A 19,240-nucleotide genomic window follows, 5' to 3' on the forward strand; every position below is an offset into this window, starting at 1 on the left:
AGCAGCAGCAGCTGTGGCCTTGGAGCTTGGGCAGGTCCCACTGCCTTCATTCGGCTCAGTTTCCGTCTCCTGACCCTGGGAGCCTGATCACGAGCTGCCTCACCCCTTGGCCCCCTTCTCCCTCCCTTCCTGACATGGGCCTGTTGATGTGCATTTTGTGGTCTGTGTCAGTGATGGACTCTCAGCCAGAACTGGTTCAAGGTCTGGCTTTGCTCTCTTGGGCACATGATCCCACTGGTCAGGGCCTCAGTTTCCTCATCTCTCCAATGGGATCATGGCAATCTATACCTTCCTCACAAGGTTATCAGGAGAAGGTAAAGGGATGTGTGTGGTGTCCAGATGATTCTTGGCCCGAAGGAGGGGTATCACTGTCGTCTGTATGTGGGGCCTCATAATTTTTTCGTCTTTCTTAGGTATTGAACGTGGAAAGGAATCAACTGACGTATCTCCCACGTTCCGTTGGGAAACTGACCCAGCTCCAGACCCTCAATGTGAAAGGTAGGAGCCAAGAAGCCCTGTCTGTGTGACCCTCAGTCAGCTCTGTCCCAGCCAGCATCCCCCTGGGAGCTGTACAGCATGAGGGCAGCCCGTCCCAAGCTGTCACTGTACACGGGACTGACCTCCTGTTGGGTCGCTCCATCTCCATGGTAACCGCAGAGAGGACCTGTGGGCAGGAGGGCAGACAGCATTGACAGCCAGGCCTCTGAGACACCATCACTGGCATTTACAGCAATGGGTGTGGTGGGGAGAGGAGGGGACTGACTGATGAGAGCGATTTGGGAGCCACGGGAATGGTTCCGGGCGGTGCTTCCCACTCAGGGCACAGTGCTTCCACATTCAGAAATGCAGGGAGCCTCATGGCAAGTCCGTGAGGTCTGGAGAGGGAGGAGATGTTATCCCCAACTTCCCGATGAAGATGAAACTCGGAGAGCAGTGACTTGCTCAAGACCACCCAGCGTGATAATGACAGAACCAAGATTCTAACGCAGCAGTAGGGTGCCTGCCCCACCGTGCCCCCCGCCCTTTCGTTTCCTCTGGCTCTTTCAAGCACCTTCTGCGTAGGGTGCCTCTGTAACATGAATAGTGATAAAAATAATGGCGCCCCATTACTGATCCCTTACTGGGTGATAGGCACCTTATGTGCATAATCTCATTGAGTCCCTCAATAGTCCAATGGGGGTAAATGGTACTATTATCCCATTTTACAGAGGAGAAGACTGTGCCCCAGGGAGGTAAAGTCAGTTTTCCAAAGTCACCCGGCTACTAAGTTATGGAACTTGAGCCCAGGTCGCTGACAACCCACCATCGCGTTTTTCCTCACAGAGTCTCAGTCAGGGTCAGAGCGAGACACCCACCCCCCCCACCCCCCCGCAAGTCCTGGTGGAGGTCAGACAGGAAGCTGATGAAGGGGTTTGGGGTGCCGATCTCTCCAGACAATAGGCTAAAGGAGCTTCCAGACACCTTGGGGGAACTTCGAAGCTTACGTACCCTCGACATCAGTGAGAACAGGATTCAGAGGCTGCCGCAGATGCTGGCGCACGTCCGAACTCTGGAGGTAAGTGGGGCCGCTCTTGCCTGGGGCTCTCTCGGCCTGCCCACCTCCCTCCTCCCACGGTGCTGAATACCTGTCCTGGTCACAGGGCGCTGGGGTCACAGAGATCTCTTAGGGGCTTGCAGAGTGACCAGTGTGTGAACAGTTGTAATTATGTGGCTTCCGCTGTCATAACGGTGGCATAAAAACATATTTTTAGAGGGAAGAGATAATGCTAAATCCTGAGGGGGTTAGCACTTTATGAAAGAGGTGGCATTTGGCCAGACCTTGATAGGGAAATAAGCTTTAGGGGTACAGACGAGGGTAACAGGAGCATTCCAGACTCATACTAAGGCTAAGCACTTGACCTGCATTAGCTCCCTGAGTCCTCACAGAAATCCTCTAAGGCACATACTGTTGTGCCCCGTGGCAGATGAAGACTGAGGCATGGACCCTTTAAGGCACTTACTCAAGGGCCACACAACCAGTAATAGCAAAGACGAGACTGAAACCCAGGCAGTCTGAATCCAGGGCCTGTGCTCCCCGCCTCCGTGCAAGTTGGCCCCTGGAATGGGAACTCACCCGTTCACAATGACACACTCGGACCAGATGTCCCAGAATCCTCTGATGAGCCGTCAGTGAATTAGTGCTCCAGCCGGACCGCTGACCGTTGGCATCTGGGTCAGGAGCGTGGAGACCACAGACAGAGGTGGCTGACCCCTGTGACTAGTCCCTGCTGCCATGGCAGACGGCCTGCAGCAGGACAGGCGGTCACGCTGCGCACCCTGGACAGGCTAGAGCAGCAGGCCAGCGTGTGAGTGCTCCCAGCGATGGGGAACATGGCTGTCCAAATCGTAGCCACTAACCATGTGTGGCTGCGGGGCACCTGTGTGTGGCTAGTATGACCAAGGAACCACATGCTTGATTTTATTGGATTTCAGTTAATTTCTGCTTACGCAGCTACCCGTGCTCAGTTGCCACTTGACTAGACAGCGCAGCTCAGAGCGGTGTTCCGCATTCTGAAGCCGCCCTAAGACAGCTAGAAAGAGCTTTGTGATTCACTTTATATCGCTTCTTTAAACAAAAATCTAGGCTGCTTGGTGGCACCTTGGACAAATCTGTTTCCGAGACGAGACAATCACGGCAGCCATTCTTAGTTGAGGCCAGAGTCTTTTTCACGTATTATCCCATCTACCCAGCAGACAGCCTGCCAGGCCGTGGTTTTGTTCCTGTCTAGCCCGAGGGAGCGTGGCTCGGGGAGGTCAGTGGCCTGTTCAGGGGTGCACGGCCGACCCGTGGCAAGCTGGGGTCGGAAACCGTGGCTGTGTGACTCAGTGCCCTGCTGCGCTAAAGCTGCCCCTCCTGCTGACGACGGGAGAATCCCGGAGTCTGCGTCACCCAGTACAGTAACCGCTAGCACGTGGACTGTGGCCACTGCGTTGAAATTCTCTTTAATTTTAATCAATTAAAATTTCAACTTAAATGGCCACACATGGCTCCCGCCCACGGTACTAGGCAATGCAGCCCCGGCGTCCATGCTCCTAAGCCACCACACTCTCCTGTCGGTGACCAATGTGACCCACGTGGGGTTAATTTTCTTTAGATTCAGTTCCCCAGGATGAGCTTCTCTGCTCTTGGGCCTCCCAACCCCAGGCAGCCAGTTCCTCTGCTCCAGAGCAGGCCCTCCTCACCCCCGCAATTAGTGTTCACCCCTCACCCGGCGGGTGCAGGGGCTGTGCTGGCCGGGGCTAGGGAGGGGCACCTGAGCTGCTCTTCCCGCTCTGGTTTCCCGGGCTTTGTCCCTTCTCCCCTGCGGCCTGTGTCTGTTCCAGGCACAGAGAGAATCAACTCCTGGCAGGGGCCCTAGGTAGCTCTTGCTGGCACCCGGTGGCATCAGAAGGCCGATGGGAAGTGAGAGGGTGGCAGGAGGAGAGCTTGGTTAACCAGCACTCCTGCTGTGGCCGCGGGCAGCTTTGTGGGTGTTTGCGTGGACCGAGGTCCCTCTTCCCTGGGCTTCACAAACCTGTAAGCATGTAAGCTTGTATAATTTTTATTCTTTTCTTTTTTTTTTTTTTTTTAAGGTTTTATTTATTTACTTTTAGAGAAAAGGGAATGAGAGGAGAAAGAGAAGGAGAGAAAAATCAGTGTGTGAGAGATAGCTTGGCTGCCTTTCGCGCGCCCCCAGCTGGGGACCTGGCCCCCAACCCAGGCACGCGCCCTGATCGGGGATTGAACTGGAGACCTTCAGGTCTCGGGCCAGCCCTCCATCCACTGAGCCACACCAGCCAGAGAAAAATTTTTCTTACTTAAAAAGTCATACTGCATTGTTAAAAATTCACATATAAAAAAAAATTTCATGTATAAAGTACCCCAGAATCTACCCTTAGGGGAAACCACTTTGAGTCTGACATGTATTGTTCCAAATTTTTTTCCGTATGCTAATCTGAGACTATACAAATTCCTTTTTTTAATAAAAATGAAATCTTATTTTCTATGCTGTCCCGTAACTTCCCTTTTTCTTTTTTTTTTTTGCTTATTCAGTATTTATCCAAAAACTTTAGTGGAATGATTGCTGTGTGCTAGTCACTGCTCTAGGAGCTGGTGATGCAGGCGGACCAAGATAGCTTTCCCTGCCAGGCAGAGGAGAGAGCAAACACATTTCATAACTAAACTGGTGGTTCTCAATTGTGTTGAGCAGTGAAGTGAATGACATTTATAAAGAGGGGTCCCTTGTGTCTGCAGACCCTGAACCTGGACGCCTCATCCATGGCCTACCCACCACCGGAGGTGTGTGGTGCCGGCACTGAGGCCATTCAGCAGTTCCTCTGCCAAGGTAAGGCCAGGCACCTCCTCGTTGTCTCAGCGAGCCCAGGCTGGGGAGGCAGCAGAAACCACGGAGGCCGCAGTCCAGCAGGAGAGACAGCCACACATTTATCACACAAGGAAATATAACTGCATATTGCGGTTATGGTAGTTCAATGGGGCGTCAGGGTTAGGGGTCTCAGGGAAGGTCTGTCTGAGAAGGTGCCTCAGCTGGAACCTGACCAGAGAGAAGGATCTCACTAGCAGGCAGCAGTCGGTGTTGAAGGGCCTTGGAGGGGAGGCCGGTGGCTGGGAGCCACAGTAAAGGGAAGAGAGACGGGGACAAGGCGAGAAGGTGTCCAGGCCCCTCATGCAGGAGAGGAATTTACTTTTTATTGTGAAACAGTTACCCCAGCTACAGGGAGAAGAAGAGGCTGGGAGAAGCAAGAGTGGAGGGCGGGGGACCAGTGAGAAGGTCACTGGGGTCACCCAGAAGAGACACCACAGTGGATTGGACTTAGAGAGGTGGCAGTGCCGCAGAAGGAGCTGTCCCCAGGGCTACCACTGGTCCGGGCACAAGCAGGGGAAAGCTGTATAGGCAAACCCTGGAGGCAGAGTGGGCTCCCTCCCAGCCCACTGCAGTACAGCGAGTTGTGGTGTTTTCACTGGTGGGAGCGGCAGGAGTCTTGCCTTCAGTGTGTAAGAAACACAATATCCGTGGAGCACAGTAAAGGTGAGAGCAATAAAGTGAGGTCTGCCGGTACTCAGTTACCTCCTGGGAGGCTGGAGGGGCTTCTGTCACCTGTTGAACTTCCAGAGCACAGTCAAGACTCACATGCATGTATGCGACGAAGGTGACACTGCAAAGCACTGAGAAAGGGAAGCGAAGTGCGTTTCAGTAAATGATTCTGGGTCAGTTGGACATCCACGGGGAAAAGAAAGAACCTTTACCTCTTCCTTAAGTGGGAGACAGGCAGCACTAACGATAAAAGACTGATAAATTAGTTTTCATTAAAACCAAGAAATTTCCTTCAAAAAACACCATCTAGGGAAAGGAAAGGAAAGCTCTGAAGTTGGAAATGATGTTTGCAATACATATCCAACAAAGGACTTGTTTCTAGGAGAGAGAACGGGAGAGCAATAAGAGAAAGGCATGATCAGAAGACGTGCATGGGAAGATGGGGGCGTCGGCAGACATGCGTCGCCTCCTCGTGTAACCACAGAGAGAACTTCAACCAGATCTCAAAACAAATAACAACCAGAACCGTCAGAAAATGGAGCTGTATGGAAGTCCAACAACCAAGGAGTTAAAGGAGCCACATTCATCCAGACGGGTAGGAGGGGCAGAATCGCAGAGACAAGGTGGAGAGGGGGTGTGGCTCCAACCAGTGGCAGCGGTGGAAGGACAGTCCCACATTCACATGGTGGATACAAATCAGGAGGGATACCCAGGGGGGCAAGCGATCCCAGCCCCAGGCCAGACCACACAGCCCATGGTTCCAGCACCACGAAGATAAACCCCCAATATCTCTTGCTGTAAAAACCAGTGGGAGTTGGGGCAACGGAAGAAACTGTGGGATTCACAATAGTCTACTCTTAAAGGGCCAGGCAGCATCAATGTCCCCTCTCTGAGCCCCCCACCACAAATAGCCACAAAGTGATGAAGGGAGTTGCCCCACACTGGCAATTATCTAAGGTTCCGCCCCACACAATTTGCAGGTGCCTTTGCTACATAGGCCACGCTTCTAAGAGAGTCAAAGCAGCTCTACCTCATACACAGAATCAGACACAGGGAGGCTGCCAAATTGAGGAAGCAAAGGAATGTGGCCCAAATGAAAGAACAGAGCAAAACCCCAGAAAAAGAACTAAAGGAAACAGAGATAGCCAACCTCTCAGATGCAGAGTTCAAAACACTGGTGATAAGGTTGCTCAGAGAATTCACTGAGTACGGCAACAACAAAAAGGAAGAAATGAAGTTTACACCAAGTGAAATAAAGAAAAATCTAGAGGGAACCAACACTGAAGGGAAGGAAGCCAGGATTCAGATCAACAATTTGGAACAAAGGGAAGAAATAAACAATCAGATAGAAAGAAGAAATAAGAATCCAAAAAAAAAAAAACAAAAAAAAACGAAGAGAGGCTTAGGATCCTCTGGGACAACTTTAAACGTGTCAACATCCGAATCATAGGGGTACTCGAAAGAAGAGGAAGAGCATGAAATTGAAAACTTATCTGAAAAATAATGAAAGAAAACTTCCCTAATTTGATGAAAGAGATAGACATACAAATCCAGGAAGCACAGAGAGTCCTAAACAAGTTGGACCCAAAGAGGACCACACCAAGACACATAATAATTAAAATGCCCAAGGTGAAAGATAAAGAATCTTAAAAGCAGCAAGAGAAAAGCAGAGAGTTAGTTACAAAGGAATTCCCATAAGCCTGTCAACTGATTTCTCAAAAGGAACTCTGCAGGTAAGAAGGGACTGGCAAGAAGTATTCAAAGTAATGAAAAGCAAGGACAAGGTAAAGCTAAAGGAGTTCATCATCACCAATCCATTATTACCTGAAATGTTAAAGGGACTTATTTAAGAAAAAGAAGATCAAAACTATGAACATTGAAATGACAACAAACTCACAACTATCGACAACTGAACCTAAAAGACCAACCAAGCAAACAACCAGGACAGGAACAGAATCATAGGTATGGGGATCATTTGGAGGGTTATCAGCTGGGAGGGGGAAGGGGGAAAAATGGGGAATAGTGCAGGGATTAAGAAGCATAATTGGTAGGAACAAAATAGGGGGTGTTAAGAATAGTATAGGAAAGGGAGAAACCAAAGAACTCACACGCGTGACCATGAACATGAACTAAGAGGGAGTATTGCTGAAGGGAAGGGGTTACCGGGTGCAGGGGGGCAAAGGGGGAAAAATTGGGATAACTGTAACAGCATAATCACTAAAATATACTTTAAAAAACAAACAAACAAAAGACATGAGTAGGAATTTTATGAAAGAATATCTGGACAGTCATCGGTATCTGAAAAAAGGGCTCAACAGCATTTCAGTCAATTGGAAAATTAAAATTAAAACTGCAAAGAAATACTTAAACCCTACCACACCCACAAAAATGGCCAAGATTAATCTGTCCATACCAGGAATAATCAGAGATGGGGCGCAACAGGAGCTTTCATAACACTGCAGGTGGAAACGTAAATCAGAACTCTTCAGAAATGATTGCCACTGTGTCCTCAAGCTGAACTTTCAAATACCCTGTGACGCACCAATTCCATGCCGGGGTCGGCGCCCGAGAGAAATACAAGTGAATGTATGACAAAGGCCAGGTACACAGGTGCTCACAGCAGCACCATCAGTGACAGCCCAGACGGGAAACAACCCCCTGTCCATCAGCAGTAGAATGGGCAGTCTGTTTTCTACTCGTGAACACGACGCAGCGACCGAGAGCAAATGACGCTCCAGCGACAGCCCGGGCGAACCCCCTGCCGCACCTGGCAGCGTGCACTTGCGCACTGACGCACACTGATTCCTGCCTGTCCGGGCGCGCTCACCGTTAAACCGTGTTCAGGCCGCACGGGAAGACTTGGGGCTCTTTCTGTACTTGCGCCGTTATGTGCCGCGGTTTAAAACAGGAGAAGGAGCCACACCGCCCAGCAGCTGAGCAGGCCCCATGGCCACCCGGTGAGTCTCTGAGCAGCAGGTGGGTCTGATGTGCAGCCCAGGTGTATCTGCTGCGTCGTTTGAGAAACAGCCCTTCAATTTATTTAAACTGTATGGTAGACACACACGTGTGTGTGCAATTTTTGGTCCTGCTCTTTTAAAAACATTAAAGAAAAAAACCCACAAAAGATATACTATGTGATTCTGTGCTCTGCTGTTTTTTTACTAAAAATAAGTCTGTGCCTTTTCCTAACCTATGGACCTGCCCTGTTTCACGTTGCTCTGTAGCATTTCATGTGCTGGGCCCGTTGTTGTGAACCTGGAGGTTCTTCCCAGTAGCCCACCCCATGAACAGTAGCCCACACCCCCTGGCCCAGTATGAGTGCTCCTCCAGGGCAGGCCACAGTGGGGCTGGCACAGCAGTGGGGACAAGGTCCACATTGCCCTCTGAGGAGGTTACACGAGGTTACATTCCCGTGAGGAGTATCCGAGAGCACCTTCCCCCACCCCAGCCTGGCTAACGCTTGGTATTGTCTTTAACAGTCTTCTAATATGATGGACAAACAAGGGAGCCTATTATATTTCATATTATCTCCTTGATTATTTGAATATTTTTTCATACATCTACTGCCCAGTTTTAGTTTTTCTTGTGAATTGCCTATTTATATCCTTGGTGTGGCGGGCAGATAACTGACTACATTAAAATCTGAGACTTCTTTATCTCAAAGCTAGAAGGACGAGTTACCCCCTAGAAGAAGATAGTGGCAACATATATCATAGGCCCAAGGTCATTAGCTATAATATATAAAGAGCACTTACAAATCAACGAAAATAAGGCAAAAAGTACATAGGACCAGAAGGCAAGCATCTTGCCCAAGGTCTCACGCACAGGAAATCATGGGTGAGGCTGAGTCTGGAACCCAGCCTTCAACCACTAACCTCAGGCTTTTTTCCACCTTATTTCCACTTGGATGATAAAGAGGCAGGTGGTGTGTCTGTTTGTTCACTGAGCTGAAGCTTACTGAGCACTGGCCACATTCTGGCCCAGGCGTTAGGACTGGTGAGCAACACGAGGGCCCAGTCTCGGGCAGGGGCGCAGGGGCCTGAGGCAGGGGTGGGACAGGGTGCCGAGGAGGAGGGCAAGGGCGGCGGGAGCTGGCAGCTGTCTCCTCCCCGTGGTCAACCGGTGTCACCTCTTGCAGAGTCAGGGCTGGACTACTACGCCCCTTCTCAGTGCCTGCTGCCAGTCCTAGAGCAAGATGGAGCCGAGAGCGCCCAGGACAGCCCTGATGGGCCCATGGACAGGTTCTCCAGGGAGGAGGCCGAGTGGCAGGTAAGGTGCACCTGCCTGCTGGCACGTGGAGAGGGGGCGCTGGGCACTGGGGGGGAGCTCAGAGCTGCAGCCTCTGGTCTCCTCCGCCAAACTAAAACTCACCTCCACTCAGACCGACGTGCGTAGACTGTTCTGTGTGGCCAGCTACGGCCACCCCACCTCACCAGGTCCCCGCGCAGCAGCGGTGCCGCGCTCCTCCCTGCTGTCCAGGCCGGCTCTCCGAGGTCCCCAGTACACGCACACACATACAGACACTTGGGGAGATTGTGGGGCTGTTTCCAGACCATTGCAGTGAAACAGAGACCGCAATAAAGCAAGTCACGTGAATTTGGGGGTTTCCTAGTGCATATAAAAGTGATGTTTACACCATACCGTAGTCTATTAAATGTGCAATAGCATTGTGTCTAAAAAATGTACATACCATCATTAAAAACAACCTTATTGCTGAAAAACGCCAGCTTACCTTCCGTAAGTTGTAAACTTTTTGCTGGTGGAGGATCTTAACCTCAACGTTGATGGAAACCCAGCACCTGCGAAGTGCAATGAAGTGAAGCATGAAACGATGTATGCCTGTACATATGTTTCTCCAAACGCACAAATTACACGTAAGGACATGCGTGGGCTTGGGTCTGAGGACGATACACGGGGTGGGGTTTGGTAGCCAGGGCTAGGACTAGGAGTGCTCAGTGGGCACTTGAGTTTTAATTTTTTACAAGGAGAATATGTTTAGTTATTTTCTGTATAACTAAAGATTTAAGTCTTAAAACATTACTCCTACTTCAGGATAGGAACAATTCTATTTCCTTATAGGGTGCTGCTTGTATAGCGCAGACAGAGACTGGTCCAGAGGCCGAGGAGTAGGAGGGTACCCAAAGAGACGTGTGTGTGTTGATGTTTAGGTACAGAGGTCATTCGTGCTCCTTGTTATAAATCTAAACAACACAGAAATACACACTGTAAGTGGGCGGCACCCCCGGCCCTGCAGGCCACCCCTAGAGGTAATCACCCTGAACTGATTAATGACTTTTGTGTCGGCCTGGAGTTTCGTTGATGTTGTTTGTACAAGAGCAGACTCATGCCGCACACAGAGTGAGCAATGGCAGGCATCCTTCTCTGCAGCTATGCCCACGTTCACCCCATTATTTGAGTTGTGTAATAATTCACTCGTTGAAGTCGTTACCTGTTAATGGACATTTGCACTACTTCCAGTGTTTTCACGCTTTTGAACGATCCTGCGGGCATTTAGGCGGGTGCCCTTGTGCACCGGGGAGCGTTTGGGTGGGCCGGGGCTGTGTCCTGCGGGTGTGCTGTGCAGACACGCAGGGGACTCACACATCCCATTTCTTGGTCTCCTCTTCTGGGTGCCTGGCCTTCTCAGTGCTGCATCCCCAGAACTGTCTTGAAGACCTTCCTATGGTGGGCCAGCGCCATGGTTCTCAGCCCTCGGGGCCCACTGGGACCGCCCCTCAGCCCCACCCCACCCTGCGGATGCCGTGCTCTGGGCTGGGCTGGGGGGCTGCGTGGTGTCAGGCCGCCCGCCTTCTCTGACCGCTGCCTTTTCCCCCCAGAATAGGTTCTCAGACTATGAGAAGAGGAAGGTAAGAAAACGCCTTCTGTCCTCTGTCACTTTTCTTCTCCTTAAACATCTCAGCAGTTGTAAAAGGCTTGAGGAAGCGAGTTCTTCCTGCCTCTGAATTCGAGGGCGAAGCAACGCTTTCCTCTTACAGACATCACCCTAGCCCGTCCCCCCAGCCTCGGGAGGTGGCAGAGTAGCTCCATTTGACAGATGAGGAGACTGAGGCTCGGAGACTTTGAGCCCAGCTCCAGGCTCTAAGTCATTGGCCTCTGCCAGCGGACGGCCTGTTCTGTTCCCAGCGGGGCCCTGTGGGGTTGCTCCGTGTTCAGACCTGCGGCCTGCGCTGTGCAGCGCTTCGGGGTGGGTTCATGCTGCTCCCCAGTCCTCACCAGCATCTGCATTCCTGCAGGAACAGAAGATGCTGGAGAAGCTTGAGTTTGAGCGGCGCCTGGAACTCGGGCAGCGAGAGCACGCGCAGCTCCTGCAGCAGAGCAGCAGCCAGAGGGACGAGATCCTTCAGATGGTCAGGGAGGTTCGTGAGCGGCCCACGGGCCCCCGACTGCAGCGAGGTCCCCCTGGTGTGGGAAGGCAGGGGGAGTGAGCTCTCACCTCCACACCCCAGGGCCCGGGGGTCTTTACATCACCTAGTCCAGAGTCCTCCGGGGCCTGGCAAGGGGAGGACGAGGTCCGAAGTCGCATGGAAAGGGCTGGCAGGATGGGGACGGGAAACCCATTCTCCTAACCCCAGTCGGGGGGGCCCCTCCTTGTCCTACGGCGTCCGAACGGGCCCAGCCGCTCAGGACCCTCGCCTGTCCCGCCGCAGGAGCAGTCCCGGCTGGAGCAGGGCCTCAGCGCGCACCGGCGCTGCCTCGATGCCGAGCGTCAGCAGCTGCAGGCGCAGCTGAAGCAGACGGAGCAGTGCATCTCCGCCCGGATCCAGAAGCTCCTGCAAGACAACCAGAGGTCAGGCTGCCGTCCTCTCGGCCCCCGAGCCCAAAGACCCCCTCCCACGTGATACCCTTGGAGGAACCAGGATGGGGGTCCTCCTTCCCATCGCAGACCCCACTCCTGCCCGGGTTTTCGTTAGGATCCAGTCTTGGTGCTGCCCTTTGCATCACCTTAGGGCGAGAACACTGATGGGGCGTGACAGGCTCTGCCCCTTGAGGGGCGGCCACCTGCCAGGCCTGTGCCCCCCTGGTTTCCCACCTGTGAGATGAGTGGATTTAACGAGATAGTCCAGATCACCTCTGGTCCAATATTTTGGGTTCCGTTCACCCAAGTAGGAGCTGCTGGGAGCAGGTCTTGGCAGGGTTTGGGAGGAAGGGAGCTGGAGAGAGAGCTCAGGGGGCCGGAGAAAGTCTGGCTGGGGTCCCTAGAGGGAAGAGCTCTTTAGAAGCGGACCTTCGCCACACCCGCTGCCACATCCAGGCTTCCTGGTGCTTTCCGCGGGGTCCTCTGCCACCCCTGGCTGGCGGACCCTGAGCGCCGCACTCCGTGGGCACTCTCTCACTCCCTCTTTGCAGATACCCCATGAGGGTCTGGTTGTCACTATTGTTCCTCTGTCCCAGTGGAGGAGCCAGGGCTTGGAGTGGTTGAGTGCCTGCCCTGAGGCCGCAGAGCCCCCAGCCTGCTCACTGAGCCCCTTTGCTCAGCCAGTGCAGGGAGGGGCAGCTCCGGTGGAAGCAGACACGCTGGCGAGGGCTGCAGGGGCCTCTCCTGGGTTTCTCAGGTCTTCCGTGGGTTTCTCCGCAGGCAAAGGAAAAGCTCTGAGATTTTGAAGTCACTGGAAAATGAAAGGTAAGTGTCCTGCTCGGGCGCGTTCCCTGCGCCGCCTCCTTTCCAGGAGGAGAGGATGGGGGTGGCTTTGGGGTGAGGCTGTCTTGTGATTCTCAGGGGTTATGTTAGAAAGTTGTCCTAAAGCTCTGAGGAAGTTCACCTCATTAGAGACCATTGAAGTAAAAAGAACCCCTGTCTGCAAGTTTGGTGAAGTACATTCCCCTGACAGAAACTTAGGTGTGAGGAAGAATGTATGTGTAATGTCCAACTATATTTCCAGTATAAAAAATTACCAAAAAAGCTACATTTCTGGGGGGAAATGAATTTGGTTACATGAATTATGCACGAAAGAATAATCTGTAGCCATTTAGATCTTGTAGAAGAACATTCCTTTTTAAAGGAGACACAATACAGTGCCAAGTGGAAAAGTGGGGTCTGCAGTCTGTCCTTTCTTGGAGATACTCCGTACGTTTCTGTGCTCAGAAAGCGAAAAGACCCAGCCCCAGTGCGCACCCTGGATGTGTTTCAGAGGTGGGAGTTAGAGGCGGTGTTTTGAGTATTTTCCAGGTTCCCTGCACTGCGGTGCACCGCTGCGGTCATAAGGGAAGGTGGGGGCTGTGAGGGCAGCCTTCTCCTCTCCCCTGGTATTAACGGGACCCCTCCTGGCTCTCTCAGATCCCAAAGTAGGAGCGTGGACTTTGCTGCTGTCCTCATGCCCAGCCTTCTAGGCGCCTGGCTGCCTGGGAAGACCTGCTGTAGGGCACCCTCACCAGGGGGCAGGGCCACCCCATCATCCCACCCACCTAAACTGTGGTGCTTGCAGTAGCCGGAGGTGGTCAGGGCCAAGCTGTGGCCAACGCACACTTATCGGTTGCCCCTCTGTGCTGGGCCTGGGGTCCGGCCGCACCAAACATCCTTCCCTCCAGCGGCCTGTGGGCCTGGGGCAGAGGTGCTCAAGGGAAGCAATGAAGTCCGACCCTGCAGAGATATTAAGGGGTTTTCCCTCCATGCCACTATAGCCAGTTTAGGGTGGGGGGAAAATGTGCACACGCACGCAACATGCATGTCCATACATACGCATAATTTACCTTTTATATTTTCGTTTATGTTTTTATTTTTTTATTACAATTTCCATTCAGCACTTTTTAATTTTCATTTATTATATCATGGATGTATTTCCATGCCAGAAACCTTATTATTTGTATAGCTACAGGGTATTCCACTACATGATTATTTCATGATTTCTTTAATTAGCCCTCTGTTCATGAACATTTGGTTCCAGTTTTTCATAATCACAATTCCAGTGAATATCTTCTAAATATACCTGCATGCATTTACATGACTATTTTTGAAGGAAATAGTCAAAGGACATTTGATAGGTATTGTTACACTGCCCTCCCAAACATGTTCTTCCGGTTTCCTCTTCTCACCAGGGTATTAAAGGGCCCGTTGCGCCACCTCCGTGGCCATCACCAGTGGGGGTCAGTTTTCTTAATCTCAGCCATCTGCTAAGTGGAAAGGTCTCACATTTTCTAGTTACCAGTGATGTTAAGCATCTTTCCATATGTTTATTGGTCACTTGTATTTAAGCATCAGTGAGGTGGCTGTTTGCATCTTTTGCCCAGTTCATCTCTTTATGCAAGAAACTCTTAACTACAAGGCCAAAGGTAAACGGCCCCAGTGGAGGTGTGTGATGCAGCAGGAGCACGTGTAGGCTGGCACATCAAGGAGGACTTCCTGAAGGAGGTGCTGTTCATCTGATGGGATTCCCTCTTGGAAATGTTATGTTTGCTGAATAAATGGATGGGTTTTTTTTTCTAGAATAAGAATGGAACAGTTGATGTCCATTACCCAGGAGGAGACAGAGAACCTGCGAAGACGTGAGGTTGCCTGTGAGTCTCAGGGCGGGAAGGGTACGGGGTCATGGGAACAGAGCTCGGCTATATGGGGGGCAGGGGTAGACAGTCACTTACAGTGGGTGCTGAGTGCCAGCCCTTTGAGAGGGGAAGTATTCATAAGAAGAAGTGATATGTTTAGTGTGGTAACATTTTAATTTTTTTTATTGTGGTAAAATAGATATAAAATTTACCATTTTAACCACTTTTAATTGTATAGTTCTGTGGCATTAAGTACATTATCACGCAGCCATTACCACCCCCATCTCCAGAACTATTTTCATCTGGCAAAACTGGAACTCTATACCCATCATAACAACTCATGATTCCCCCTCCCCCCACCCCCGGCAACACCATTCTGCATTGTCTCCATGAATCTGATTACTCTGGGTTTCCCATGTAAGTGGAATCCTATGGTAGTGATCTTTTTGTTGACTGCTTCTTTCATGTAACAAGGTTCTTTCATGCTGTAGCTTATCTCTGAATTTCCTTCCTTGTTAAGGCTGAATAATATTCCACTGCATGGACATACCACATTTTGTTACTCTCTTCATCTGTCAGTGGGCATGTGGGCTGTTTCCACCTATTGGCTATTGTGGATAACGCTGCTATGAACATGGGTATACACATATCTGTTCAATTCTCTTTTAATTTTTTAACTTTAGTTGTTTAAAACCCAAAAATATACATTAACATTTAACTGGAAGAATATATATAAAAATGTAATAATATCTTTGGGTGACAGATTATAGGAGATTTTGTGTGTGCTGTTCGGTGTTTTGCAATTAGGCAATCTTCCAAGCTTAAGCTACTTTTATAGCTTAAACAAAAAGATTTCTTTTAAGGGCGACTATCAGGTGGGTGACTAGGTGAACCCTGCGAGGCCACGCAGGAGCGGCGGCCCCGTTTTCAGCCCCGTCCCCGTGTCTCTGCAGCCGCCATGCAGCAGATGCTGGCCGAGAGCTGCAAGAACCGTTTCATCCAGATGGCCTATGAGTCTCAGAGGCACAGCTTGGTCCGACAGGCCTGTTCCAGGTAAGGTGAGGAGGGGCTTCCTGAGGAAGGGGTTGGGGGGGCCGGCTCTGAGCCCAGGGAATGCCCTGGCCCCGGCCAGTGGAGACTGGTCTGCATGAATTTGCTAACTGGACCTCATGATTCTGTGTTGGGTCGTGATAAAGCAACAATACAAATTAAAGGTTTGTGGCAACCATGCCTCCAGCAGATATATTGGGACCATTTTTCCTACAGGCTCAGGTGGTTAGCATTTTTTAACAATAAAGAATTTTTTAATTCAAGTATGTAATTGTTCTTTGAGACATAATGCTATTGCACACTTAATAGATTATAGTATAATGTAAACGTAATTCTTATATGCACTGGGAAACCCAAAAGTCCTCATGATTCACTTTATTGCAACACTTCCTTTATTGCTGTGGTCTGGAACCAAACCCACAGGTCTCAGGTGTGCTCGTAATCATTACCACTTCTCATGCACTTCCTATGTGCCAGGCACGCAGCCAAGTGATATGCATCAGCTCATGGAATCTCTTGGGAGCTACCTTGTTACTAGCCCCGCTTTATAATCACAGCTCAGGCTCAGAGATGCCATGTGACACACCCAAGGAAACACAGCTCTCAAGTGACAGAGCCAGGATTCGAACCCAGGCAGACTGGGGCTGTGCTCTTGATTGTGGTGCACTCATCATCACCAAGGGTCTGCACAGGTCGGGGCAGGGTGCACTGGAGGGGACGGTGATGGGGCTGCCTTCAATGCCGATGGCCACTCTGGGTCTGACTGTCCGGGGTCACTGCAACACTGTGGGTTTGCCTGGTGAGGGAGCCTTAGGTGGCTGGCAGAGCCGGGTGAGAAAAGCCTGTTCGATGCTCAGGTGCCCCAGACGGGGACAGGCCAGGAGCCCTGGCTGCCTTTGTGTTTCTTCTTCCATCAGTGGCACAGCTGCCAGCCCCGCCGTGTCCTCGGGGGCGGGGCTTCCTCCCTCCCTTCCTGGTGTATGACATGCTTGGGGGCATGGGCACGTCTTCCGTTAGTATCAGCGAAGTCTCAGGAGAGTTCCTTTCCCTTTCTGAACCTCAGTTTTCATGTCAGAAAAATGGGGATAAAGCACAGGACTACCCTACGGTTGCTGGAGCATTTAATGAGCACTAGTGAGCATCAGGTCTGCCACGTAGGGTCCAATCAACAAACTTAAAACCAAGATCGTACCAAAGTGTGGACAAACATGAGGCTGCAGAGTTTGGATTTTTGTGCCAAAATCCCTAGACTTGTCCTAGGGGCCGAGAGGGCCGGGAATGCTGCGGTGGGGCGTGCAGACATGAGCGCGTGGGAAGGACAGCTTTCTCAGGCCTCGCGTGGCGCACCCGGGAGGCCTGTTCCAGTGGAGGGCTGAATGGGAGGACCTGGAGGTCATGTCCCCCGGCCCGAGACAAGGACTTCATCCCCTGTGTCCGGGGCCCTGGGATTCAGACAAACTGCACCCACACTGGGGCTCCATAAGTATCGTTGAATAAATAAATGGTTTATCGTGATCTCTTCCAAGGTGCCTGGCGCGTAGTAAGTGCTCAGAAAGTGTTGAGAGAGTAAATGAATTGCTGTCTTTCTGGCAGCATGGCTGAAATGGACGAGCAGTTCCAGCAGATTCTGGCGTGGCAGCAGATGGATCAGAACAAAGCCATCAGCCAGATCCTGCAGGAGGTGAGCCCTTGCCCCGGGCATGAGGGCGGACGGGGAACCCTGTCCCAGGCGACATGTGACACCAGCATGCTTCGTGCACTTGGTACAAGCCACGGGAAGAGAGGGACAGGGAGAGGCCTCTGCTGGGCACTGGAATCCAGAGACGACCCCCGCCTTCCGTGGTGGCACCCACTCCCCATGCTGCGGGGGCTCCGTCCTAAGGACTGATAGGGCAGGGAGGGGTCACACCGTGGAGGCTGGCCCACTGGGAAAGCGGGGCCGCCCGCCCGCTCAGCAGGCCGTGCGGTCTGTTGCAGAGCGCCATGCAGAAGGCTGCCTTCGAGGCTCTCCAGGTGAAGAAAGACCTGATGCATCGGCAGATCAGGAACCAGGTGAGTGGGGGGTGGGGCATGGCCCCCCTTCTAGACCTGTCTCGTTGGCTTTCAGAGTCATGCAGAGGTGGCTGGGCAGGTGGCAGTTAGGGTCGAGTCCTGGCCCTTCCCCGTGGCAGCTCAGCAGGGGCCTCCCTTCGGAGCCTCCCTTTCCTCCCAGAGCCCGGACAGGGGCTCTTGGGAGGCACCTGAGGCAGCCCTGCGAGCGGAGCGCCCAGCCTGTGCCCTGTCCTCCCCGTTTCCCACGCTGCCCAGGGCTGCGGGGAAGGGCAGCTGGTGGTCGTGACCCCTGGGGCAGCCTCTGTGCTGACCCTCCCCAGGGACCCCGTCCACTGTGAGCCGGGACAGATTGGATTTCCCAGCTGAGGGAGCAGTGAGGCCCTGATGTCAGCTGGGGGCGACCTGGGCCTGGAGGGGAGGGGTGCGCTCCCCTCAGGCTCTGCTGCTGACCTTCTGGCCCGCCCTGGGCAGGCCCTCCCTGCTGGGCTTTCCCGAGGGGGAGACGCGCTTGGTGGGCGGGAGACGGAGCGGGCTTTCAGGCTGTGGGAGTGCTCATCGCGTCATGTTCCGCCCACCCTGAATTTCACATTTTGCATGTTGTGTTTTCTTTTTATTCTTTTCCTTTTGGGCCAAAACCAACTTACCTTTTTATTTCCCTCTTTAATTTCAATCCCACATAGCCAGACATGAAGCTCATTCCTCTGACCAGGGGTTGATGGGGACATAGGAACTCAGGGACGAGGGTCATAGGGTCATAGGCACAGGGTACAGATCGCTGTGGGGTCTAACCCCCAGGGCCCAAAGCCCCCAATCATACCCTGAGCGTGTGCAGTGGCCCCTAGGCAATCTTACTTCAGATGCTTTCGACGCACCAGGCCAACTGCTCCCCTTTGGACCCCAAGCAGGCACATCCCAGGGAAGGGACTCACTCACCTACCTGCTCTGTGTTGTGGGGCGAGTTACTTAATCTCGCTGAGCCTCAGTGTCCTTGTCTGTAAAATGGAGGCAATAATACCCCCAAGTAGCTGGAGGAGAACTGATGAACCGATACACGCAGTGTGTCCGGCACAGCCCTAGCACAGAGAATCCGCAGTAACTATCAGCTGCTTCTGTTACTATAATTCAGCCACTTCCATTGCCCCCTGCTCCCCCCGTGACGGCTGTGCCGAGGAAGCAAGAGAACTGGACCAGGAGGAGTCTCGGGGAGAACCCTGTGTCTGCTCTGGCCTGAACCGTGAAGGAAAGCCCTTCCTTCACGCCCACTCTGACAAGGCCCCTGCGCCAGGACAGGCATGTCCACCCTCCCCCAAAAGCACTCAGGACCCCTTTACTCCAGAGATCCCCCAGAAAAGACTCTTAGTCCCCCGCCCTGGGCCATCAGAGAGCGGAGGCACAGAACTGAACTATGGTTAATGTGAATAAAAAACCCTTCTCATCTTCTGTTTAGATTAAGTTAATAGAAACTGAGTTATTGCAGCTGACACAGCTGGAGTTAAAGAGGAAATCCCTGGACACAGAGGCACTACAGGTATGTAGGGCTCCCCGGCCTGCCCTGTCCCTCCCCTGTC

At 52.1% G+C, this 19,240-nt stretch overlaps 1 protein-coding gene across 3 annotated transcripts in view; it reads left to right on the plus strand.

Annotated features, from left to right (window-relative positions):
- LRSAM1 (leucine rich repeat and sterile alpha motif containing 1) overlaps positions 1–19,240 on the plus strand; it is a 37,787-nt gene that overhangs the window by 9,181 nt on the left and 9,366 nt on the right. For 2 of the 3 annotated variants that reach the window (XM_090274753.1, XM_090274754.1), the window contains 13 exons: positions 414–498; positions 1,434–1,555; positions 4,274–4,364; positions 9,211–9,341; positions 10,910–10,939; positions 11,327–11,449; positions 11,741–11,880; positions 12,670–12,714; positions 14,515–14,585; positions 15,524–15,623; positions 17,214–17,301; positions 17,598–17,672; positions 19,120–19,200. In XM_090274753.1, coding sequence (XP_090130879.1) covers positions 414–498; positions 1,434–1,555; positions 4,274–4,364; positions 9,211–9,341; positions 10,910–10,939; positions 11,327–11,449; positions 11,741–11,880; positions 12,670–12,714; positions 14,515–14,585; positions 15,524–15,623; positions 17,214–17,301; positions 17,598–17,672; positions 19,120–19,200 — 1,182 coding nt within the window. The remainder of the gene's footprint in view (positions 1–413; positions 499–1,433; positions 1,556–4,273; positions 4,365–9,210; positions 9,342–10,909; positions 10,940–11,326; positions 11,450–11,740; positions 11,881–12,669; positions 12,715–14,514; positions 14,586–15,523; positions 15,624–17,213; positions 17,302–17,597; positions 17,673–19,119; positions 19,201–19,240) is intronic. The other variant, XM_090274755.1, reaches the window with a different exon arrangement.

Source organism: Furipterus horrens, unplaced genomic scaffold, assembly GCF_987537825.1.
Source record: "Furipterus horrens unplaced genomic scaffold, mFurHor1.1.pri manual_scaffold_4, whole genome shotgun sequence".
Lineage (NCBI taxonomy): Eukaryota > Metazoa > Chordata > Mammalia > Chiroptera > Furipteridae > Furipterus > Furipterus horrens.